The 26,369-nt window shown below is 32.4% G+C and overlaps 3 protein-coding genes across 3 annotated transcripts; 1 reads left to right on the top strand and 2 right to left on the bottom strand.

The window, feature by feature from the left end:
- Positions 1-26: 26 nt before the first annotated feature.
- On the bottom strand, positions 27-4,156 carry LOC126669226 (protein tesmin/TSO1-like CXC 2). Its single transcript, XM_050362639.2, has 10 exons — positions 3,900-4,156; positions 3,288-3,448; positions 2,525-3,215; positions 1,912-2,384; positions 1,739-1,807; positions 1,208-1,388; positions 1,032-1,127; positions 883-949; positions 620-776; positions 27-534 (listed from the first exon to the last, which is right to left on the bottom strand). The coding sequence occupies exons 1-10, from the start codon at positions 3,951-3,953 to the stop codon at positions 192-194; spliced, it is 2,292 nt and encodes a 763-aa protein (XP_050218596.1). The 5' UTR covers positions 3,954-4,156; the 3' UTR covers positions 27-191.
- A 12,077-nt stretch (positions 4,157-16,233) lies between these two features.
- LOC126668894 (serine/threonine-protein kinase STY13-like) lies at positions 16,234-20,416 on the top strand. Its single transcript, XM_050362113.2, has 6 exons — positions 16,234-17,521; positions 18,067-18,188; positions 18,430-18,635; positions 18,727-18,901; positions 19,214-19,348; positions 20,067-20,416. Exons 1-6 carry the CDS (start codon positions 17,197-17,199, stop codon positions 20,271-20,273), a joined length of 1,170 nt encoding a protein of 389 aa, XP_050218070.1. The 5' UTR covers positions 16,234-17,196; the 3' UTR covers positions 20,274-20,416.
- A 95-nt stretch (positions 20,417-20,511) lies between these two features.
- LOC126668893 (pentatricopeptide repeat-containing protein At2g22410, mitochondrial-like) lies at positions 20,512-22,569 on the bottom strand. Its single transcript, XM_050362112.1, has one exon. The coding sequence runs from the start codon at positions 22,506-22,508 to the stop codon at positions 20,604-20,606; it is 1,905 nt and encodes a 634-aa protein (XP_050218069.1). The 5' UTR covers positions 22,509-22,569; the 3' UTR covers positions 20,512-20,603.
- Between the last annotated feature and the right edge of the window lie 3,800 nt (positions 22,570-26,369).

Genomic DNA, 26,369 nt, shown 5'->3' with positions numbered 1-26,369 from the left:
GAATCCGGAATCTTTGAACGAAAAGATTAGAAAAACAAAATTACAATATTATACATTGACTTAAAGTAAAGTACTTGAACATTATAACAGCAAATTATTATACAGGCAAGAACTAAAACTACACTCGGACTACATCTCAAAAAACAACAAAAGATTTGAAAGAATTTCATCTAATCTCTTAAGATTGCAATTTAATGCTGGGGAGTGAGAGAAGGAAATGAAGGTATGGATTGTAATATCAACTTCCGGCCACTCCTCAGACCGGGCGATGATCCTAAAGTACTCTGGGGAGGAGAGACTCTCTTGCTGTTCGGAGAAGTCTTGATGCCAGTTGTTGGAGTGTAATTGCCTCTCAGGATCTCTGGTAGCTCGTCGTCTGGAACGGTTTCCAATTGGTTCTTCTGTTGAGGTCTCAGAATATTTGGTTTACTATACATTTGGCCGGTGTACAATCCTGAAGAGGATGATGATCCAATACCAAGAAAAGATCTTGGTGGTTTGCTTTTGGATGAAAATGGCAGCTGAAGCAGCGGTCTGCCATGCGTAAAAAACGATTTAAGGATCTGAAAGAAATAAATTCAACTTAATATGCCAAAAACAAATTGCACAGAAACAAAACCTGCAAAGCCGTAATGGTGTGGCGGGAAGAGCAGAATTTGGATTTTGTTCTTCGTTGTTCTCGATTTCAATGTTCTGTCTAGCCTTGTCAATTCCGTTGTTTTCATCTCCTTCGATTTCTTCTTCTGGTTCAGCTTCCGTTTCTGTTAGAGCAGATCCTAAAATTCCAAAAACAAAAAACATCCAGAAATTTCATCATTAGCAACTAATTACAGCATCAACAACTCATAAAGCAACATTGAAAACTTTTTTCACTGAGCTCACCATCCTTTCTACCAAATGCATTCTTGCACCCTTCACACCTACAATTAATGGAGCATCCAACACCGCCCTTCGCAAGAAAACAATAATTTATTAGTCTATATAAAGCATGGAAAGCATAATAATCGACGAAATCAAGCCAAGAGAAAAACCTGATAGCATTCACAGTATTTCTTTAGGCAACTAGATTTCTTGCAGTTGCATCCTCTTTTATGTCGTGCTGAGGCAGGTGTTTTGGTGGATTCATCCTAATTTAGAGAAATACACGAGTTGATAAGAGGTTTGAAATAGCTCACCAAATGGGAGAGCAAATAGACTTAACTCTTACCCCAATTTCAGCTACTGGTTCAGTGTTTCTAATCACTTTTGGAGCAAATGCAAGTGGATTTCGTGACTCGATCTGTTTGCGAGTTGCAAGAACAGTATCTTCATGAATAGGCTTGTTGAAGCAATCTTGACATGAACAAGGTTCTATACAGTAGATGCCAGCAGCAAAACATTCACAGTAACTGCAAGGATAGCACAGGAAATAAATACAAGCAGCGTATGGAGCAAACCAGTTTCTTTCTGTTACGAGTATCCGTAAAACCGACGAATGGCACCAGACAAAGAATATATAGACACAGCCAGGTAAATGCTTTAAGAAATATAAACATTGCATTTGCGAAAACATCAAGAACACAGAAAGGAGATCAGCGTCCAAATTGATGTTGGAAAATGTCAAACTACGGAACCTCACAAAAAAGATTCAATGCCGTGCTTTTTTCTTTTAAAAAAATGTCAAACCACTGGCATCTAGAAACCTGTTATAAAACTTGAAATTCCTGATAGGAAAACTTTAAAAGAGATAAGAACTTACAGTTTCAAACACTTCGACTTTTTACAGTTACAACGCTTGCACGCATCACTTTCTCCTTCTACTTTCCGCCTGAAAAACAATTTAAAACAATAATTTCAGAACAAACTAAAATAACCCAAGTGTATAATATCATGCAAGGTTAATATGAGAAAAAACAAATTAAAAGAGCATGCCTCTTCTTTTTGGGGCTATTATGATTGAACTCTTCAGCAACTAAACGAGAGGATGTCTGATAAACATCATCCACAAGCGGCAAACCATCTTCACATGGATTCAAGTCTCTTTCAGAAGCTAAAGTCGATGGTTCATTTAGTTCTTCGTCATTAGTCGGGGAATGAAAGAAAGCAACAGTTCTGACCAAACTTATACCACAAGACATATTTTCAAGCTTCACATTTTTGCTTTCCTTGGAGGATATTGCCAAAGCATTTAAGTGTAATCCTATTCCAGGTAAGATACGTCTTGAAGAATCAGTGTCAGGCTTAAAAGGAACCAGTTGCTTATCTTCAGAGGAAAAGTTTTCCTCAGATTGCCTCCCCATGAAATTACTTGAAGTTGAACCATCAACTATGTTCTTCCTACGCGCTCCAACCATCTCAAAATCTAGACAACGCCTTCGCATGCCACGATGCAAATTAGAAACAACCTACAAACAATAAGAACAAAATATTCTCAGATCATCCAAACAATTTTTTGTACAAAGAACTAGTAAAAATTCTGCAACAACATATTTTTTGAAATTACATAAGCATCACCAAATATGCTGTATAAATGTCACAATGTTACCTGAAGTTGCATGGAAGTTTCAACCTCGGTATCCACTTCCTCATTTGGATTGTTATTTGCAGCAAGATTGTCCCATGTCTGGTTCATTTCCTTTGCCTCAATAGTTTCTCCAGGTTGAGTCGAAGGATGTTCCATCTCGTGCTGTTCACAGGAAGCAACAGCATCCATTTGCATATCATGCACCTCATCAGGAAAATTCGCATGGGGATCCACCGATTTATGCAATAGCCCGTTGAAAGACTCTGTGTCAACTGGTGAATTAAAAATTAACAGGTCAGCAGCATCTGTTATCATATTTTCCCAGTCGCACTCCGCGACTTCCTTTTTCTGCTCAGCCCGATACATCCCCTGCAGACATGCTTCCGCTTCAGACGAACAATTTTGTGATATAGACATGCCTGTTAACTTTGACAAACAATCCATCTGAGGACCACAATGAGGCATTGTGTCATTTTCAGGGCTGCCACAATTATATTTTAGCCTCGTTGGCAACTCAATTGCAAACTTAGCATGTTCATTAGAAGGTTCAGCAGAACCTTCTCCAATGGTCACCCTTGCATCAAAATTTCCATGTAGCTCAGAAGAGTTATCATGGAGCTGGGTTACATCCAAGGGCTCACACTCTTCAGTGGCAGAATTCTTCCCGTTTTCAGAGGAAAACTCGGCTTTTGATGGATCTGAGCCGTTATGCCTGAAACTAAACGAGTATAAGTTCTTGGAATAGCTTAAATTAAACAGAAAAGCCGAAATGAAATCAATTTACCTTCGAAGAAACCTCGATTCCTTGTGCGAGCTAACGTGCGGAGAAGTGAAAATGGACGGAAGAGTCGAAAAGCTTAGAGACTGGAATGTTTGAGTAACGTGTGTGGACTTCACAGGCCTGATAGGAGACAGGCTATTGATATAGTTGAAGACAGGGGAATCCTGAATCAAAACAAATAACACAAAGTACATTAGCTTCATTAACAAAGAAAAAAAAATCATATAATCTAAATTAAAACAGCAATAATCATAAGATAATTGTACAGACCAATTAACATACCAAACATGAACAATTAATTTAATTTTCTAGCAATTGAAGTCTAACAATAAGTTATAACTCAAATGGTATAAGCGCTCGTAGGTTTAATTCCTCCCACAATTGCATAATTCAACACAGAAACAAATAGAAAAATTTACAGTTTAGTTACAGATCTGTACTAAAATTCAGACATTATAACCAGCTGACAAAACCAAGAAAAACCACTACTAATCGATAAAAAAAACAGATAATTCAACTCAAACCCACAGCCACAAACAAACCAAACCAAAACAAGCACATGCACACACTCATAAAATATAGAGTCAAATCCCAATTCAAGATTAAAATGAAGACCTCAAATTTAGAAAGAGGAGTGGTGATCTGAGTCTTCTCCGGCGTACCCATCATAGCCACAGAATTAACATAGCCGTAGAGTTTTCTTTATTTGAATGTATAGTTTAACTCGTTTTTCAAATTGAGTGCGAGTAGAACGAGTTATAGAGTGAGCTAGAGAACGAGTTAGAGAGTGAGAGAGTGAGTTACTCTCTGAAGAAGAAGAAGATGAGATTCAAGCAGAAGCGGGAAAACAAAAGGATATTATGAATTTATCTTTTTTTTTTCTTTATTCTCGTTTACATAAATATAAATAAATATATAAAAAACCAAAACTGGATTGACCCACCACCACCAAATTAGCCCCACCGCCATTAAATTAATTACTAAAATTTTAATGTCTCCGTTAAAAACTAACAGCTGCCTTCTTCTTCTTCTTCTTCGTAAGCTTTTACTTTTTTTAAAAGTAACGTACTCTTGATTTTTGCGGTTCTTGATTTTCCCATCTTTATTAAATTTTCTTTTCTTTTTCTTTTTGATTTTTGCTTTGTTATTTATTTATTCTTACAGTTTACAGACATGAGTCCACTTCTATTTTGTTTCCTTGTATTTCTCTTGTTTTTGTTGTCTTTTTGTCTGTAAATAAATAGTTCAGTGTCATGCATTGCATATATGTACAAATTTGTCAACTTTAAGCTAATTTTTGCTTCCTCTGATTCTCTAATTCTCATTACCATTTTTATTTAGTTCAGAACATTGTTATTAATTTTACGTTATACTAATTGTAGTTTTTGATATTAAAAACAGCTGGCGGGTAATTAAAAAATTTAGTTGAAGACTGTACTTTATTGATAAAATAGTTTGGTAATTTATTTTTAATTTTCGTAAATAGACATAACTGTTCGGATTCAGTTTAATGAAATTTAATAAATAAATAAAACTTTAATCTATATTAGCAGTTTTTTATAAGGAAAAAAAGGAAAGTTAGAATCTGAGATGCTTATTCTTTAATCTCGAGCTGCTCAATCTTATGTTGACTGCTTTAAATAAATTCATTTTATTGTGTAATGACGGTTTTTGCATTTTCAGTTAATTAGTGTGAATAATAACGCAAATTTAATGTAAGCAACTCATAATTTGTAGAGATAACGGTGAGATTACATAGGAAATAAAATATATTAAGGGGCAATTATCAACTATACTATATAAGGACCAAAAGACTTGAATTGTGATATCTTTTGGTCATAATTCTTAAATAATTGACATTATCTTAGTTCACTGTATTCCTTGTCATTAATTCATTAACGTGCTTTAAATTTTAGCCACATGTGATCACTGAAATTACCATATCATAGTTAATGTCAATTTTCTTTTTAAGGATTGTTTCATCTTTTAGTTATCTTTCTGATTAAGGACTAGATTTAGCAGACGAAATTTAAAAAAAAAATGATAATTTGAGAAGAAGAAAGAAGTGGAATTTTTCAAAGATTAAATAAAAAATAATTGAAAATAATTAATAACTTACTAGATATCGTCCACTCTATCTCTTACTTATACCTTATAAGTTATAGCCATTGCATATTTATTTTTTACAAGTTAAATGGAATTTTTTTTAGTTTAAATTGTAAGTATAATAAAATTGTGAAAGAATTACGACGAAATTTGAGATGGTTATAAAATTTTGAATGATAATTTTTGTCATAAATTTTGACTGCTATAAATGGACAGTTTCTTTATAATGGTATAATTTAAAGGATAAACTTTTTTTAATATACATAAAAAAAAAAACTACCCCTATAAATTTGTAAGTGTACAAATTATATTATTTTGCAGGCTTAATCACCAAAAAAAATTCACCTTCTAACTCCTTTTCAATTGCACTCTGACGTTGCAATTTTGTCAGTTGCACCCAGATTTGCACCTTTGAGTTTCAATTTCACCCTCAACTACTAAATTAATCTCTTCTCCATTTAAAAAAAATTAAATAAATCATTCAATTTTAACTCTTTGTGTGGAAAAAAGTTCAAACAAATACTTTATAAGGGTTTTTATGAATTTTTTTCGAGTGGAAAAAGGTACAATTTGATTTTGAGGTGGAATTGAACCCGAAAGATGCGAATTTGGGTGCAAATGATAAAATTAGGGACGATGACAAAAGTACCTAAAATTTTAAAAATATTTACAAAAGTACCTGTAAACTTTTTTTATTTACAAAAATACGACTGATTTAAAATTAATTACAAAAGTATCAAAAAATGAAAATTAATTACAAAAGTACGATTTGTATAATGTCGGTATAATTATGGTATAATTTTGGAATATTAAAACTATAAATCAGATAATTTAAAAATAATATTTGGTTTATTATTGGTATAATTTCAGTATATTTTTGGTATATTGATTATAAATTTTTATACATATTTTCTAGTTGATAACATGTATTTTTTTTTATGTGTATTTTTCACTATAGTTGGTAATGAACTAGAGAATTTGTATACTCTTGGTATACTGATGGTATAATTTTGGTATATTATTAATTTAATTTTCAGTATACGATTTGATGTAATTTTGGTAAATTTTTATTTAATATTAACAAAATCTCAGTATGTATAATGTTGGTATAATTTTGGTACAATGTTGATATAATGTTAGTTTATTAGTATACTAATATTATACCCACAGTATACACCGTATGTTTGATATTATTTTTTATTTTTTTGTACTTTTGTAAATATTATTAATATTTTTATAAATGAAAAAAGTCAACATATATTTTTGTAATTATTTTTATGTTTTTTGGTAAATGGTGTAATTTCCTCATAAAATTATAACGTCAGAGTGCAACTGATAAAATAATAACGTCAGAGTGCAACTGAAAAGGGGTTAAAATGTGAGTTTTTTTTGGGTGATTAAGCCTATTTTGCAGAATAAATACATTAACCGTACCAAGCTTATAAATAGTATATTTATTTTATTTTTCTTAATATATTACCAAATTTAATAAGTTGTCTCATTGAATAGTGAATACGAACATTAAGTGGATAACATGAATAGCCCGTGAATTGTTTTTGAAGAAATAACACCTACATATCCCTTCCATTTTTACTCTATGTTACCTTTATAGCCTTTAATTAGCAGTAACCTTAAATTCTGAAGGCTAACAACCAACAAGGCTATTATGGACAAAACACTTGAAACGGTCCAAAAGCTGTCTTTAATGCAAAGTATATAATAATAGAATTATGGGTAACAACTGGATATTTCAGCTTTGGCGCCTAAATATTTTCAAAAGTTAGGTTAAATAGTAGGTAAACTATATCATATATGCAAGTCTACAAAAACCAACTAAATTTGTACCATGGTCCATGGACAATAATATCTCTCCATTTTAACCATTGATGATGTCTATATTTATCATATCCACCCAAAAATAATTAAACAAGACATGTACATCCCAATTAATTAATTTACCAATAAGGTTCATTATCAAGACAATTATTTGCAAAATAAATCCATAAGAGGAATGAAACAATTGGCTACATTATTATAATGTGTTTGTTGTTGGGCATTCACATCAAGGTTTTGAAAATAACTTACGTATTTACCAACTCTTATATATAATACTATATGTCCTCTATATAATTAATTGTTAACATAACATTGTTGAAATTAAAACTTTTGATTAGATTGGTAAAAAGATGAAATTTTTTGAACCATTAAGCCTATCTATTATGATAATGTTATAGTACTTGCAGAAGTGAACAAGAAAAAACAAAAAAAAATACTCAATATTCATAAACTTTTTTTGAATAAAGAATTATCATGTCAATAGATTGTGCAATTATGAAACAGAGGTGTTATTTAATAGGGCAATTGCGTGGTCCATTGGGCATAAAAATGGGCGAATCACGTGAGATTTCATGCCTTGCATTGAATATAACTCTACTAGCTAACATATATAATATGAGGACCAAATTAAGAAAAGCAAACTATATATTATAATGATACGTTTGTTTTATTTAAATTTTGTGTTCTTTCCCACCTCCCCACATTCTCTGGACTATGGACTTCATGCCAAAATCATAATGTCGTCCAACATGCGCTACTTTAATATTTTGCAGGCACACACAAACGTATTTTTGTTATATGTATATACTGCAATATTCTCAATTAATATATTTATATAAAATTCTCTGACATATATATTGAGTAAGAGTGTGTATATATATAGTTTAATATGACTGATTTAGAATTAATATGGTTTAATATGAATGATTTAGAACTAATATGTTAGTCCAAATAAATTATATTAGTTTTAGAATTTTGGAACAAAAATCAGATTATATAGCTAGATAACAAACCAACAAATTTGATTTGGTTTAATAATATTTTTTTTAGCTCAGTTTCAACCATCATTCAAATAATATTTTAATTATTACATAAATAAAAAAATTAAATATATGTGTGTGTGTGTGTTAAATAGAATTTTGTGCTATAAAATTTTAATAATATGTTATTCTAAAATTATATAAAACAAATTATCTATTAATAATAAATATATGAAAATCAAAATTGTTAAAAATTAATAATTATATATTGAATGATACTAAAATATGGTATTTCTTAGAGTAAATTTAAAAAATAGTAGTATTATTGAAATTTATTTTTAGAAATAACAATTACATTTTTAATAGGAAAAAAGGTCATACATGCTCGAACGTTTATTCACAGGATTATATGTGCCTTCATGGTTCAAAAATGTACATATATGCCCTAATATTTTTAAATAAGCTCATTTAGGCCATTAATATTCATTGAAAAATGATCATATATGCCCCTAACCGTATTAAGAGTGAGAGTCTAAATGAGTCCATTTAAAAACGTTAGGGGCATATATGCACCTTTCCATATTATGAGGGTATAGATAATTTTGAGTTCAAACATTAAGGGTATATGTGAATCTTATCTTTTTTAATATGTACAATATTTTTATTGTTTTGGTTTATGTTGGTTTATATTAGTTTATAATTGTTGAAATTATAAATTAAAGAAAAATAATTTTTAATTTTTAGACTAAAATTGAGCTATTAACTTTCCAGAGTGTTGGTTTTGGTTTCATTTGATTGAATTATTGATTTGATTTTTTAATACCAGTACCCTATTATAGACAAAGTCATTACTCATTAACTTATAATCATAATAAAACATATGAGAAAGATTGAAGAATCATAATACTAATTAGGCCCAAGTACGATTATATTGGTAATTAATGTATATTAAAATGAGAAGAAAGTCAGAAAGATGATATAATCAAATGAATTAAAAATGAGAAAAATAAAAGTCTTTGAGGACTTTAGTGTATGTCAGATTGCATATGAATAGAATACGTACGTAGGGACTGAATTAATTAATTACTAATTAATAGTGAATTTAGAAAACATGGTCTTGCAAATTCTAAATGAACAAAATAAAAAGTCGCACATTTAAAGTAATCATGAGGACCATGTTGTGTTGTGTTTTTGCGTGTGCATGCGGTTGGTTCACTTTGTTGTTATGATTTAAAATTGTCTGAATCAGACCAAACTGAAATTTGCCGAATGTCCAAACCGATAGTATAAGTTCAAACCCGAACCAAACTATTTAATGGGATGAGTTTTGGTTCATTTACAACTTTTGGTTACAGATTCTTTTTGGAAATGTTTTTTCTTTCATTTTTACAAGATTAGAATAGATTATAGACTAAATTCATCATATGAGGCCCCTGTATTTTGTTGTTTTTATGCAAAAAGTTCCTACCAAAAAAAAGAATTAGTACTTCTATTTGCCTAATTTTTGTTTTCCATACCCTTATTTGTTTTATTTCAATCCTTCTATTTGCAAATTTAATTTCGTTTTCAATCCTACTAAAAAGCATGAAAATCGACAATTAAATAATTAGATGGACCAAAATTAATTTCTTTTTATAATAGGGACTTTTTATATAAAAGTGGTAAGTATAAAAGTCTCGAGATTGATTTTGCTTAGATTACATTATATTTATAGAAGACCAAATGACCAAAAAAGGGCCAAACTTTTGAGAAAAGTTTCACAAAAATCCAAACTTTTAATTTTAACACAGATTTATTCAATAATGCCTAACTACGCGATTTTACTGATGTGCCGCCTATGTAGCGCTGATGTGGCATTGTCACACATCAGCGCCACATAAGTAAAATCGTGTAGTTGGACATAATTGAAATAAAATTCTGCGTTTCAAGACAAATTAGATAAAACTGAAAGATTTGAACTTTTGTAAAATTTTTATGAAAGGTTTGACTCATAGAATCATCACACTAAATTATAAATCAACTGTTTTAAAAATAATTGAAACAACAAGTTAAACATAACAATTTAGAATTTAGATCAAAAGAATATAAAATATCAGAATTCAAAATAAAATTTAGCGGTGTAATATTTAGAGAATTCTAGTGTTAATTTTTAGCACCATTTACACTTTTACTACTTATATTTTTAACTTATTCTATTTTGAATATATTTTAATGGTAGTGAACACGATACGAATTATTAAGAAACTTACAGCTGAAGCTCCAATAAAAGTTAAATGAACCATGAATCCATTCAAACCATACAAATCAAAATTATTATTAAAAAATTTAACAAGTCTTCATAATAAAAGAATATATTATTCGTAAAAGAAATATATGAAAGACACAACTGATACACAACATATGGATAAGAAAACGGTGATTATTCAGTTATAAACCGGAGATCACAAACCGAACCGGAAATCACAAACCGATCATTTATAAGAATTTAAAAACTAAACTATATTTTCTCCATGGCCAAACCATACTTACAATTTTGGTTTGATTTGGTTTAATTTGAAACTCCAGCTAAAGTAGATGCACAGGCTAATAATCACCCACGGCCCTTAACTTTAGGGGTACCTTACGACAAACCCCCTGATAAAAAAAAACGATCAGTAAACCCCCTAATCTTTGTGACGGCGCTCGCTAAACCCCTTTTAGACAAAAATACCCCTGGCGCCGTTTTTTTGGTCAACTGACCTTTTTTCTAAAATAAAAAAAATAAATAATGGCGCCACGTCAGCTGCCACATCACCAAACTATCCTAAAAAATTAAAACACCTAAAATACCCCTAGAACACCCAACCCAATCAAATCTAACCCAATGACATTCAACCAAACCACTTCACCCTAACCGCCACCACCACCCCACCGCTCTCCGGCCACCACCACCGACCGCCGCCATGGACGATTTTTTTCCGGCCGGTCTGTTCTTCGTGGAAAAACAGAACCCAGGTCTGTTTGGATCTGTTCTTCCACGAAGAACAGACCTTGGATCTGTTCTTCATGGAAGAACAACGCCGTCTGTCCTTCCACGAAGAACAGACCCCAGATAGGTCTGTTCTTCGTGGAAGAACAGATCCGTCTGTCCTTCCACGAAGAATAGACCCAGATGGGAAAATTTTCCGGTCCGGCGGTGGCGGTGGTGGTTGCGGTGGCGGCGGTGGTTGGGTGGTGTTGGCGGTTGGGTTGGTTAATTAAATGGTTTAAAGTGGGTTGATTTGTTTAATTTTTGTCTTTTCTAATTAAATTAGGGGTATTTTAGGTGTTTGAAGTTTTTAAGTTATTTTGCTGACGTGGCAGCTGACGTGGCGCCGTTAGTTTTTTTTTGTAAAGAATAACAGTTGATTGAAAAAGACGGCGGCAGGGATATTTTCGTCATATTTGGGGCTTAGGGGGTTTAGCGAGCGCCGTCACAAAGATTAGGGGGTTTACTGATCGTTTTTTTTTATCAGGGGGTTTGTCGTAAGGTACCCTTAAAGTCAGGGGCCGTGGGTGATTATTAGCCAGATGCGATGCACAACATTTGTTGTATTGTAAACCGAGCCCCGCTCCTAGAAAATTACATAAATAGTTAAATTTTGTGGGTTGGGTTCGTTTTTGGATTTTTGGTTGACATGGTGTTGAACGAAGTTTCCTTAATGACATCTTCTCCTATCTGTCTTTGTTCACTTCTTTCGTAGTGTTTCCAAACTAATGTCCAAATAATTAATCTGTTTTTAATTTTACAAGACTAGATGCTTATGCTCTATATTTTTATAAGTTATTTTTTCAGTGGTGTTCACTAGTGTTCATGTAATTATAAATTAAATAACACTCATCAAATATGTAATTTATTTGAACTAATAAATTATATAATTTACGTAAGTGTTCGTGTTATATTTTACGAGTCGGTTTTACATAATTTTTTTTTTAAGATTTGCTTGTGGCAGATTCTAATCAAAGATCAACTCAAATAATTAGGAAGTCTGTCGTTTGATCATGACTGGTGTGCGATATAATTACATATAGACACAAATGGTCGATGTTAATTATTAATATTAGAAGGAGGAAGGGTTTAAATCAATTCGGAATGTATCATTATACATATGATGAGGAGGAAGGGTTAAAACAACTCGGAATGCATCATTATACATATGATGGGTTGAGATTTTTATATATATATTTAAATGGTATTGCATATTATTAATAAAGTGTATAATATATGATATCAAATCAATGATGAGAATGACCCTTTTTATTAACCAAATTATGAAATATATTTCAACATATTTCAATCTTCATATCAGCAATCACAATTTGGTAGAATAATTATTACCTATCATATTCAAATTATTTTTTTATTGTTAAATTAAATTAAATTAATTCGTTCGATTATTTTAATTTTGACCTAATTATGTTCATCGTTTCACAATATATTAATTATCTTTTTTAGTACATGGTACACGATATATTCTAGATAAATTCCAATTAGGAGTGACAATTTGTGTTAAATGTCATAATATGCCGTGTATCCATTTGAAAATAGATATATTTTTTTAATCCGAATTTAACACGTTTTTAAAAATATCAAGTTCAAACACGATATAGTTTATTAACTGGATTAACACGTATCAAGTTGTCTAGCTTATTTATTAAAAGGGTAGATATAGATTGCATGTAAAAAAACACTAATTCAATCCATTTACATTTAACACGTTTTATTAATAACATGTTTAATTTATTTAATATTTTTTAATAAGAGTATAATCAAATAACAAATATCATAAATAGCCACAAACTTTCATATAATAAATGATATATATGTTCTATGAGTATATTGGCCACATAAAATTAATTAATTAATTATTACAATTAATAGATATATTTAAATGTGTCTTAAACAAATTTAACCTGTATGCTATTTAACTATATCATAAATGAATTTACCAATTAATAATTGAACTCATTTATTTTGTGTCGTGTTATATCTTTTAAGCAGGTTGTGTTTGAAATCGTCCTACTTTCAATTATAGGATACGTCATAAGCCTTTCACATTTAAACTAATGTCCGTTTGAGTCAGATTCGTCTCTTATAGAAGGTAAAGTTTTGATCTTAAATTTTAAAAAGCTCCATATATTAATCATATATAAGTGCAATTTGAATCTACAGCCTCATTTAAATTTTAAAAACGACTTACCAATTCACATGCATATTAAGATTATGTTAATCATCTTTAATTATCTATGTCTTCATAATGGGCTCTCTTTTCGCAGTCTCCAAGATTAAAGAGGCCCAAAAGAGTAAAGAGAGCCCATCCACTGTCTCCTATATAATGTAGTGAAGTCTGCTAAGTTTATCTTATCTAAGTTATCTTATCCTAAATATTACAGAGAAATGTAACTTTCATTATCTAATGGAATGTTCTACCCATACTTTAAACCTAAACGTAATTAAGGAAATTAAAGACATATAATAATGAATCAAATCGGATCAGTATTTGTTTCAGGCTTTTGTTATTCCTCCTTTTCAAAATCAGCCCTGGAGAATTAGAATTAAGTATTTAACCTTGTATTGTATGCTTTTGTACCTAATAAATTGGCAAATTATCTAGTTTAGAAAGGATGTGTGTACCATGTCATATTTACAATAAAGTTGATAAAAATTTGCGACAATTTTTTTAAATTGTTACTATTTTTTTATTATTAAATATTGCACATTGTTAACGCATTATTGATTTGTTACATAATTGATATAGCGTAATTGTTGTGTTGTATAATTGTCCGTCTAGAAAAACCTTTTGAAATCCAGTTTTTTTTTATCAGTATTGCTAATCAATAACTGAAATCAAATAAAAATTAGTAAAACTCACAAACTTTAGTGTCTTTAGCAAATTTAATACAAATTTTTTAATCTTTGCAATATCGTACAATAATTTTGAAATTTTTGCAATTTTAACACCAAATAATTTTCCATTAAAAATTACTGATATGAACATCGTTAATGTGTATATTCAGGCGTTCGCATCAGCATTTTTCCAACAAAAAATTATTCGACGTTTCGAATTTAAGCAACAACACAACGAATATAATAACGCAAAAAAAAGGAAATAGAGAAAGCCGGTTATGCCGCTTTCAACAAGAAGAAGAGAAGAATCCCTCATTTCCTCCGAAAAATAAGTCGAACTAATTTCATATGCACAAGAATAGTTCATATTTAAATAGTCAAAATTGAAAGTTCATGTTAAAATTATAAAACACATTAAAACCCGTGACTTATAAAGCAATTAAACCTTAAAATTATAAATTTTTTATTCATTTACATTCAAATTATTTTAATCGATGATAAATTTAAGAGTTGATTATAAAAAAGTAACTCAGATTTCATTAGGTTCTAAGTTTCGACTACCATTGGTCGACTTTTGTTATTTTTATCTATCCGTCTAGGGAATGAGCGAGTTGTATTTAATACCTCTAAAAAACATGAATATCCGCCCCATCGGATATGATTATTGCTGCTTATGATCGTTGCTGCCAATGACCTCTATAGCATCACACCTTAAAAAAAGAATAATAATAGTAATAAAAACATATAAAAAGAATAATAAAATGCAAAGAGGCATGCACTTTGGTGGAGCAGAAGAGCAGCATAGTAAACACCCAAACGATGGACTTTGATAGCTCCGAAACATGATTTGACCTTTTTAGTAAAGAAATAACACAACGGATTTTAATGGAGCATTGCTACTTGCATTCCACCCTTTCTCATATAGACAAATATACCCTCATTTTAGTATTATTACGACACCCTTCACATTTGACATAATTCACATTTTAGTCCCTCTTATTTGAAAATCGAATGATATAGCATCTCATTTCTATTTTTGTCAACGATTTAATCCTTCTGTCCATTTTGAATGTTAGTCAGCGAAATCAACGAAACTATATGGTCCCACACTTTTATTTTTCTCAACGATTTCACTAGTAGCCACCGGTAGGAATGAGCATTCGGTTGGTTTAATGTCAAAACCGATCTAATCGATTGACTGAGTACTTAAAATTGAATCGACCGAATATGAAATTTTAATAGAAACCGAGCTGATGGAAAAAATTTGAAAAAAAATTCAAAACGAGCTAAACTTAATAGATCGGTTGTACCGTCAGTTTGGTTAAAACCAAAAATACAAGGATAAATTTTAAAATTAATTTTTTTAATTTATTCAGCTAGTTTGGTTAATTTGAATAATCTAAATTTCAAACCGAGTTGAAAACCGAAAAACCAAAAACCGAAAGCCAAAAACTAAAATTTTAAATTTCAAAACTTAACCGAAAACCAAAATTTTTAAATCTCAAATTTTTGATTTATTCAATCATTTTATTTTTGGTTGGATATTTTACTCAGCCGTAGCCGTAGTTGATAGTTCTCGATTCACCGACTCAATAAATATATCATTTTTTATTTTTTTGCAGGAAAATGATGTCATGATTGATATGATTTGATTGTTGATTCATCTCGAATAATACGTAAATAAATTACTACTAAAATATAATGTCCATTTTTATTTAAAAAGTTTAAGAGCTAAATTTTCAATTTTGTCCACATTAATACATACTTTTGATAATTTGAGATTAATTCAATATTACAAGTGAACTATAATTCAAATGGTATAAACGTTGGAAACAAACTCAAAATTCCTAGGAGGGAATGCATTAGAATTAAGTCAATTAACGGCTATAACTCAAATGGTATAAGCGCTGAGTAACAAACTGCTATGTCATAGGATCAAATTTTTTGACATGCATTTTCCCTTCTTCAATAATTAAAAAAAAAACATAATTCAAATAGCATAAGCTTTCCAATTCCGGCCCTTATAAATAAAAGGTAAGTGAGGGGGCAAAATAGACCATTAAAAGAGATTACAGGTAAATTAGTTAAGAATAGAATGGAAGGGGAATAATAAGGGGGTATATTAATATTAATGGTAATGTTAATGTACTTTACAGATTCTGTTCTGATTTATGCCTTTAATTTAATATAATTGTTCATATGTTTGCCTCAAAATGGTAAATTTCTTCCATTCTGTTCCCTTTTTAAGATTTTGAAGCAGTCCCTCACGCCATTCCCCAATTTTAGCCACAATTGTCTCTCTCTTTCACTCTCCATTTAAAAACTTCTGTTTAGTTTTTTGCTTTTTTTCTTTTTAATTTCATAGCCAATTTTTTTATTTTTTTTTGTGATTGTTTAGCCTCAAAAAAATTGACTGGTTATTGTATGATTGATTTGAATAGAGTGGTGAGCCTAAAAAAGAGAGAATTATATGAAAAAAAAATTATGAATTCAAAGTCAACTTTTTCGTCTCTCTTAAATGAAACTTTTTTGGTTTCATTGGGAGAGAGGTCAGACTTGTTTTTTTAATTATATGATCAAAGCTTTTTTTAATTTTGAGGGTTTTGTTTGAATTTGAATTTTAAAATTTTAATATTTTAAAAAAATTATAGATTAAAATTATTTTTTAGGTAATTGGTCTCTGTCCTGAATAATGCTGGAAATTTAATCTACATGGTGAAGTAATTCCAGAGTTGTTGATAGGGAAATTTGTGTTTTTTCTTTCATATTTAATTACAATATAAAGGTCAAGTTTTTGAGGCAAAATATATTAGAAATGTATTGCTTACTCTTTTTATGATTGGTAGGCAATCTATTTTACAAATAATAAATTTTTTTGATTGGTTTTTAGGTGATAAGGTCAATATTTGTTTGGTAATTTGATATTAGGTCTCATTGTTGATTGATGATTTATTTTTTTATTTTAAAGTATTGATATAATGATGAGAATTTGGATATTAAATTGATCAGATCCTTTTAGGATAAGGAAACAAGTAGTTTGTTTTCAAATTCTAATTGGTTTTTGATTCCATTGTTCTTATTATATAAGAAATTGTATGTGTATGTCCGATATATTTATTATATAATGGATTCAACAAGAATTGAGGATGCAGCTGTTTCTGCCATGGCAGAGAAGAAATCTGATGGTAATGTGAGCGCGACGGTGAAAGGTACAGGAAGAAGTATGAGTAGCAAAGATATGATTTTTCGCGCTGATAAAATCGATCTTAAGAACTTAGATGTACAGCTAGAGAAGCATCTTAGCAAAGTTTGGTCGAGGAGTGTTGAGAATCCAGGGCCTAAAGAAGAATGGGAGATTGATTTGTCAAAGTTGGAAATTAAACATGTTGTTGCCCATGGAACTTACGGAACTGTTTATCGCGGTACTTATGATAATCAAGAAGTTGCAGGTAATTCTATTTCTCTGTTTGATTGTTTTCCGTTTCGTGCTATATTAGGAACCAATGCGGAAATTATATTTCTTTAGGTTTGTGTAGTTGGGGACCGATAATGATTTATTTCTTGCCATGAATTTGTGTCCTGATTAGTCACATGCTAAGACTACTCTGCTCTAAATTTGGAGGCTTTAACAGTCTGATCAGATGAGCCACCTAAATTGTTTAGCATCTAATCCATGAAATCTTTAACGAGAATCGTGAGTAGGTCTGAGATGTCGAAGCCACTTTGCTAGTTAAGAACCTGGTTTCTAATCATAAAGACTTATTAAGATTTTTAAAATTACAACTAATAACTGTTGAATACAATCTCAAGATATTATGATATTTGTATGCGTCAATCGTATCCTTTTGAAGAAAATATTGCCATTAGGATTAACACGTTTTTGAATTGTATACGGTTGTTAAAAATATCGAACTCATTGCCAGCTTACTGATCATGGCATTGTTAATTGTTATTATTGATTATTTACTGATTTTGGGTATTTTGAATAATGTAGTGAAGGTATTGGACTGGGGAATGGATGGTATGTCCGCAACTGCTGAAACTGCCACTTTGCGGGCATCATTTCGGCAAGAAGTTGCTGTTTGGCACAAGCTTGACAATCCTAACGTTACAAGCGTACTAACTCTTGAACTTCTATTCACTTCATTATACATGAGAATACCACTATTTCATTCTGTATTATAAGTACACAAACTTTTGTACATGTCATGACGCGCTTCTCGATATATATGCGATGATGATATTTTAACAGCCGAAATTTTAGCATGTCTCGTTGGTTGGAACTTACATGCTTAAGAAGTTACAGGCCTAAAATTCATGTACTATGTTTCTAAGTCTCTGATTTATTTTTCATTAGTTTGTTGGAGCATCAATGGGAACATCAAATCTCAAGATTCCGTCAAAAAACCAATCTGGTGATCAAGCTTCTCTTCCTTCTAGAGCATGTTGTGTGGTTGTTGAGTATCTGGCTGGCGGAACACTCAAACAATATTTGATAAGGAATAGACGAAAGAAACTTCCTTTTAAGGTTGTAATCCAACTTGCTTTGGATCTCGCTAGAGGGTGAGTTTTGGTTCTTGTTTGTTTGTTCGTTTTTAAGATTTAGCAAGAAAATATTTCTGATATAAACTCGATTGTTTTTACTTGTATGCAGACTTAGCTACCTACATTCAAAGAAGATTGTGCATCGTGATGTTAAAACAGAAAATATGTTACTAGATACTCATAGAAATCTTAAAATTGCCGATTTTGGTGTTGCCCGCGTTGAAGCTCAAAATCCAAGGGATATGACTGGTGAAACAGGTACCCTTGGATATATGGCTCCAGAGGTATGATTTATTCACTCTACTTGTTACATTCTTTTGATTTAGAAATAGTTTTAAACTTTACACTAATTTAAAGAAAAATAATGTGAGTTGGGTCATTTCATTCTCGGAATGAAAACTTTGGAATGAAATTCCGATGGTTTGGTAATGTTAAACTTTTATATCAATATTCAATAATGCTGGTCTATCTTGGTTCATTCCATTGTAAAGTCGTCCTACATTTTCTTTGATCGGTAATTTTAGAAGAAAAATGGAAATGCAGTTAACTTTTTAATTTTAACCTATTGAATAATTTCTAACAAGATACTTATGCAGGTTCTAGAGGGAAAACCATATAACAGAAGCTGTGATGTCTATAGCTTTGGCATATGCTTATGGGAAATTTATTGCTGTGATATGCCTTACCCTGATCTTAGCTTTGCCGATGTGTCCTCTGCTGTTGTTCGTCAGGTCAGTTATGCTCTAAACATTTATTTAACATATTCAAATTATGTTCCATTTTTCAATTTACGAAGTTAGAACTTGAATAAGCCTAGTTCTCTTTAATTTTGATTCGTTAGTCAATTAAAAAAACTCATCTTTAGTAGTGATTCTAGTGACGGTTATAATTACCGTTATCTAATTTTTGGGTTGATAAAACTATAAATTTTGTGCTGTCAGAGAATGTTAAAACAACGCATCTCTTAGTTTATGCCTTCCCTTATGTATGTTGCATGGAAACAGAAATGTTGAAACATAAAATGTTGCAATAAAAACGGAGAATAATCGTGAGAGGCGCACCTCAGTCAACGGCCATGGGGCCTCAACTGCAGAGAGGCGGGCGACTTTCACGAGTCGCGTGTCTCCAGCCCTCTGCCTTGAGTGTAGGCGCGCCTTGCTGAAAAAGGCCTTTGTTTATGTATTTTTAAATAAAACCTGAATAATTTGGCTACTAATTCCCCAATTTGTTTTTTTTTATTAAAATAATACCCTAAAATGTCCTTGTTTTGAACATTGTTTCAACATATGTATTATCTTTTCCTTCGGCGCCTTTTCTCCAAAAGGCAGGAGCCTCGGAGCGCGTTTCGTTTTTAATAATTAGGGGCGCAATGATACTTTTTACAAAAAGTTAAACTTGTATAGTTTCAAATTCAGCTAGATTCAATTAAAGTTGTGTTTTCATTGGCAGAATTTACGGCCGGAGATGCCCAGATGTTGTCCAAGTTCTTTAGCAAGTATAATGCGAAAATGCTGGGATGCAAATGCAAACAAACGTCTTGAAATGGCAGAGGTGGTAAGATTATTGGAAGCAATCGATACAAGCAAGGGCGGAGGGATGATATCTGACGATCAAGCATCGGGGTGTTTCTGTTTTACACCTGCTCGTGGTCCCTAAATTTTCTAGAATTGTTCCTTATATACCATTCTTTTATGTTTTTACTTGTTTTGCTTGAAAGCACAAGCCAATTCATGTTGACTAGTACTTTTTAGCCCTACACCAACATTTTTTTCACAGTAAAGAAAAGTTCTTAACTCTTATGATTGACTGTACAATTTTTTTGAGAAATCACGTGAAAACAGAAGCAAATTTATTGTGACTTCAAGAATCTCGTTTGAGCCGCGAGTATCGAGCAGTTTTAGAAACTTTTTGATAGCTTTATCGGGCTAACTGATCCTACTCGGCACGGTCTGAATTAGTTGGGATAGTGGCTCATAAAATTCACTCTCAACCCTCTATTAAGCTATGGCCAGGAATCTTCTTAAGCTGCCTCTCCTTCATTACACTTCTGATCGTCTTTACGTCACTCCATCTTCTGCCATTAGCGCAAGTTGTTGCTAGCAAAACGTAAGCGCCACTATCTTCAGGATTCAAGAGTAAAACTTCCCGAGCAGCAAGCTTAGCCATTTCAATATTTCCATGCATCTTACTAGCATTTAAAAGAGCACCCCAAGCAGCTTCGCTCGGCTGCATCGGCATCTTGGTAATTAACTCATAAGCATCGTCTAGCAGTCCGACTCGACCAAGTAAATCAATCATACAAGCATAGTGTTCTTCCTTAGGCTTGCTACCAAATTTTCTTTCCATACCTCGGAAATATGTTTGGCCTTCAGCTACTAGTCCGCCGTGACTACAGGCTGTTAACACACCCACAAATGTAATATCATCTGGCTTACATCCTTCTCTTGTCATTTGCTCAAACTCAAGAATAGCTTGTTTGGCATATCCATGACTAGCGTAAGCAACAATCATTGAATTCCAAGAAACCAAATTTCTCTTCGGCATGCCATCAAAAACTTCAGCAGCAGCATCTATCGCTCCACATTTAGCATACATGTTTATCAATGCGTTTGCTATAATCACACTAGTTCCATTGTTTTTTCCCTCAACGTGGAACATATGGATCCACCGGCCCAAGTCGAAAAACCCTAGCTGACCGCAGGCAGAGAGCGCACACACTAATGTATTCTCAATTGGGATCAAGCCTGTCTCCACCATCTCGCGAAACAAATCGACAGCTTCCTTTGGTCGATTGTTTTGGGAGTAGCCAGCAATCATGGCATTCCAAGAAACCACATTTCTCTGACTCTCAGGAATGTCATCAAACAATTTTCTTGCCAACTCTAGTTCACCGCTTTTCGCATACCCGTTTACAATACTAGTCCATGAGAACACATCTCTAATTCTCATGTTATCAAAAACCTCTCTAGCTTTCCCCAAGCAACCACATTTTACATACATATCCAAAATAGCATTCATCAAATTCAGACTATAATTCAAACTCTTCCTTCTCATATATTCACATAAACTTTCTCCCAAACTCAAATCCCTTTTCTGAGCGCAAGCCGAAAGCACCGAGATCATTGTAACTTCATTCGGCTCAACGCCACTCAACAGCATGGAATCAAACACTTCCAGAGCCTCACCATAACAATTATGAACAGAATAATAACCAATCATGGAAGTCCAAGAAACAACATCTCTCACAGGCATTTCATCGAACACTTGACGGGCAAAACTCGAACAACCATACCCACTATAGAAATGAATTAACCCATTTTGAACCAACAAACCACAAGCAAAACCCATCTTCCAAATTACACAATGGACCGATTCCCCCTCTAAAACTCCCGAGAATTGCTCACACGCTTTCAGCGCAAAAACAAAGCTCCGAGCGTCCATTTGAACTCGTTCTTGAACCATTCGGTTAAAGAAAAACATACCCACGACGGGCAATTTAGAGTTACAATAGCCTCTGATCATTGTATTCCAAATATAAGTGTTTCGGGATTTGATCTGGTTGAACAGCAGATGAGCATGGTTGATATCTCCGGTGCCGGCGAGAGCGGAAAAAGCTAAGACACGGCTGACCGGGAATGTGTGGGTGATGAGAGCTGTTGTAGTCATGTGGGCTTGGATTTGCTTTAGCTGGGCCATGGAAGTGCAGGACTCCATGATTAGGAGAATTGGGTGAGTGATGATGACGTTGGTTGTTGAGTTCCATTTGGTTGATTTTGGTGATGATGATGATGATGAGAATGGGTTTGATAAAAATGGTAGTGGATTATAGTTATGCAATAATTTTTGGGGTCTAGGGAATGGGAAGTTTAGAGAAGATGGGATTTGTTTCATGCGAAATTGTTTTGTTTGGTCATGATTTTGTGGGAATTTTGGTATGAATCAAGTTCAAGAGCAAAGCGAGTGAAGGTTCAATTTACCCCCTCAACTTGGCACGAAATATCAAATAAGCCCAACCTCGTAAAAGTGGATCAAATCACCCCACAACTATGCAAAAACGGATCAAACACCCCCTTCCCCACTCTCACCTTAGAGAGTGAATACACTCTCCGGTTTTAGGTGGTTTTGGATGGTTAAAAGCTTAATATAATCCTTAATATTTATATTATTTACAAAATTGATAATTAATTAATTTTAAAAACGTATTAATTTTTTATAATTTCATAAGTTTAAATTCATATTAATTTTTAACTAAAAAAACAGGGACCCATTTTTAACTTTAACCATTCTATATCATTTAACCTAAACTCATTAACCCAAACCCATTAACCCAACCAACTCACCAACCGGAAAAAAAATTCCGGCAATAAGAAAAAAATTCCGGCAGTCTGACTGCCGGAATCGATGGAAAACAGATCCGGGGGGATCTGTTCTTCAGGTGCGAAGAACAGATCCCACCGGATCTGTTCTTCATAGTCGCGAAGAACAGATCCGGTGTGGATCTGTTCTTCACGCGAAGAACAGATCCCACCGGATCTGTTCTTTGCAACGATGAAGAACAGATCCGGTGGGATCTGTTCTTCGCGCCTGAAGAACAGATCCCCACCGGATCTGTTCTCCATTTGTGAAGAACAGATCCGGTAGGATCTGTTCTTCACGATGAAGAACAGACCCGCTGGGTCTGTTCTTCACGCAGACCCAGCGGGTCTGTTCTTCACAATGGAACAGACCCGCTGGGTCTGGGTAATCGGCGGTGGTGGGTAGCCGGAATTTTCGGTCGGCGGTGGGGGGTAGCCGGAGTTTTCGGTCGATGGTGATGGGATAGCCGGAGGTTGTAGTGGAAGAAGAAGAAGATTAGGAAAAAAGGTAAAAAAAAACCCTCAATTTTGTGTTAATTATATAGGATTAATTAGTGTTTTAATTAAAATTAATTATAGTTAAATAGGGTTAATTAGGATTAATTTTTAAGATTAAGTTATTCCACTCTCTTTTTTGGTCAAAAGGGTGAAACCGATCCGGTTTTGCATAGTTGTGGGGTGATTTGATCCGGTTTTGCGAGGTTGGGCTTATTTGATACTTCGTGCCAAGTTCAGGGGGTAAATTGAACCTTCACTCAGAGCAAAGCAAAGAATTGAGATTTTGGGCTAATATTATCAAGCATGAAATCTCAGTTTAGGCCTTATTACACTTCTACCTGAAATCGTTAACTATGTCAAAAATTATGAGCTGTCAAAAATCTAAAATAATTAAAATATTCAAAAATTTAATTAAAGGCTAATCTCCTCAAAAACTACCGACCTTTCATTTTTTTTCGATAACACCCTGACCTTGCAATTTCGTCAATTGCACCCTATTTCGTATTTTTACGTTTCAATAGCACCCCAAATTAAAAAAAATAGACGATTTCATGATTATAAGGATTAAATTTTATAAAATAACCAAATCTAAGGATCATTTTATACTATATTCTACTTGGCTAAATTTTAACAAATTCCTTAACTTAAAATATGTTCAAATAAACCATCTTCTCCACTAATTCAAAATAAACAAAAAAAAAATTTCCCGACATCTTTTCCGCTCGACCCGCTGCCGCTTCCGAATCCGCCACCACCCACCGCCGCTGCCGGGACCAGCAACTGGCCTCCTTCCGGCCATGGAAGACCAGCAGATCTGCTGGTCTTCCCGTTGAAGACCAGCATAGCTGCTGGTCTTCAACGGGCCATGGAAGACCAGCTGCTAGTCTTCCTTTGGGGAAGACCAGCTCGTCTTCCCCAAAGGAAGGTCTTCCATGGAAGACGCGCAACTCGTCTTCCATGGAAGACCGGTGACGGAGAGCGGCATTTGAACGGAGAGAGTGACGGAGAGCGGCGGCGTTCGAACGGATTTATTTATTTTTTGTTATTAATTTAGTTATTTTTTGTTATAGAGAAGAGGGTTTGTATGTATAATGTAAAACATCATATGATATTTAGAGTTTTTTTAAAAATATGAAGGATTTATTTTGAATTTTATCCAAACGAAAAGAGTTCAATTTAATACTTTAGTGTGCTATTGAAACGTAAAAATACGAAATAGGGTGCAATTGACGAAATTAAAAGGTCGGGGTGTTATCGGAAAAAAATGAAAGGTCGGTAGTTTTTGAGGTGATTAGCCTTAATTAAATAGATCCAGTTCTACCAAATACAACCTCATCAAATCTAATCACTTGGCTTTTAACCGTCGCACACCATTTTTCGACCGGTTTCATCCACAATCACTGCATGAATTATTTTTTCCGGCCTGCTATTCCCATGAAAGATTTGGGTCTGTTCTTTCCATGGAAGAACAAACACGAGGAAAAAACGACTTTTATCATTATGTTATGAATTGAGTTATTCAAATGTGTTGAGAAATTATTCATTTATATATTTTTTATACTATGAAATTCGGGCACTTGGTTCGAGCACATACAATTTTCGGGAAGTTAATTACTGAGGAAGTTAGTGTGGAGAAAATTAATATTATTATTACTTATTTCACTCAATAACTTTTTATAAAATTGTATTTTATTTTTAATTAATTAAAATTTAAAAATAATATTATTCTCAATAATTACATTGGCTAATTAAATGTAAGGATATAATAATATGTTAATTAATTTAATTAGAAAAGTATAACTCATTCTTTGGGGGAAAAAAAACCGATGTACAAATTTCTCATAAAAGACGTGTGGAACTTCCTATTAGAAACTCATTTATGGGCCTGAAACCAAACACTAATATCCTCCACTAACTTAGCAGATTAGGTGAAATGGGGACGAGAACAGCCTAATTTTGTAGCCCAATAAGGAAATTCTAATGGACAATCCATTAAGTGGTTAATGGATGTCTACTTAGACCAAAATAGTTAGGAGTGGTTTGGGAAAATTTACTCGTTAAGAAGATTTTCATGTTCACCACTTAATATGCAATGTGGATACATCATAATACATTATCAAATATATAAAAAGTTTTTTTTTATGAATAAATATATAAAAAATTTAATTAAAACAAATTAAATTATTATTATTATCATTTTCATGGTATACTTTTTTAATAGGATAAGATGATGTCATGAATATAGGATCAAAAAGCTTGATTTATTTGAAACTGAAGTTAAAAGATTCCACTAACCTTATCATTTTATTTAGAACTAACTACTTAAAAACCAATCAACTTGTAATTTTTTTTCATTTATATCACGACCTACGAAAATTTTCAATTGTACCATGTTTTCGATTTTTATGTTTCGTTTGTACCCCAAAAGTAATTTTTTTGATAATTTAATTAATTTAAAGATGAAAATATTAAAAACAAGATACATAAATGATTAATATTAATGTTTTATTAGAATATAGGTTAAAAATGAAGGATTAATTTAAACTTTTTTTCAAAAAAAAATAGGTCAATTCAACTCATTAGGGTAGAGATGAAACATAAAAATCAAAAATAGGGTACAATTGAAAATTTTCCTAAATCATGGTATAAATGAAAAAAAGTTACAAGTTGGGTGGTTTTTAAGTAATTAAGGCTCTTGGACCTTATGCAGGCCAGATTCAACCACAATTGCCTAAAACATATTTACTCTTATTTCATTTTTTTTGCTTCAGAGAATGGGCACTCTAAACTTGGCTAGATACATGCAATCATATGCTTATAAGAAATAATAACAATAACTAACACTGCTATATATTTGTTTAATTATCATATTTTTACATTTCAAATTTACATGCACAAC

The sequence above is a fragment of the Mercurialis annua genome, linkage group LG2 (genome assembly GCF_937616625.2).
Source record: "Mercurialis annua linkage group LG2, ddMerAnnu1.2, whole genome shotgun sequence".
NCBI classification, from domain to species: domain Eukaryota; kingdom Viridiplantae; phylum Streptophyta; class Magnoliopsida; order Malpighiales; family Euphorbiaceae; genus Mercurialis; species Mercurialis annua.
The sequence above is the reverse complement of the archived record's forward strand: the minus strand, read 5'-3'. Positions and strand labels throughout refer to the sequence as shown.

Bases quoted from the DNA above. Each gene is read 5' to 3' on its own strand.
- LOC126669226 (XM_050362639.2), bottom strand. From the start codon at position 3,953: ATGATGGGTACGCCGGAGAAGACTCAGATCACCACTCCTCTTTCTAAA. The intron at 1,808-1,911 runs GCATGCTCTTTT...ATTGTTTTTCAG, and splicing joins AATAGCCCCAAAAAGAAGAG to GCGGAAAGTAGAAGGAGAAA. The intron at 1,389-1,738 runs GTAAGTTCTTAT...CTATCCTTGCAG, and splicing joins AAGTCGAAGTGTTTGAAACT to TTACTGTGAATGTTTTGCTG.
- LOC126668894 (XM_050362113.2), top strand. From the start codon at position 17,197: ATGGATTCAACAAGAATTGAGGATGCAGCTGTTTCTGCCATGGCAGAG. The intron at 18,902-19,213 runs GTATGATTTATT...ATACTTATGCAG, and splicing joins TTGGATATATGGCTCCAGAG to GTTCTAGAGGGAAAACCATA. The intron at 19,349-20,066 runs GTCAGTTATGCT...TTTCATTGGCAG, and splicing joins CCTCTGCTGTTGTTCGTCAG to AATTTACGGCCGGAGATGCC.
- LOC126668893 (XM_050362112.1), bottom strand. From the start codon at position 22,508: ATGAAACAAATCCCATCTTCTCTAAACTTCCCATTCCCTAGACCCCAA.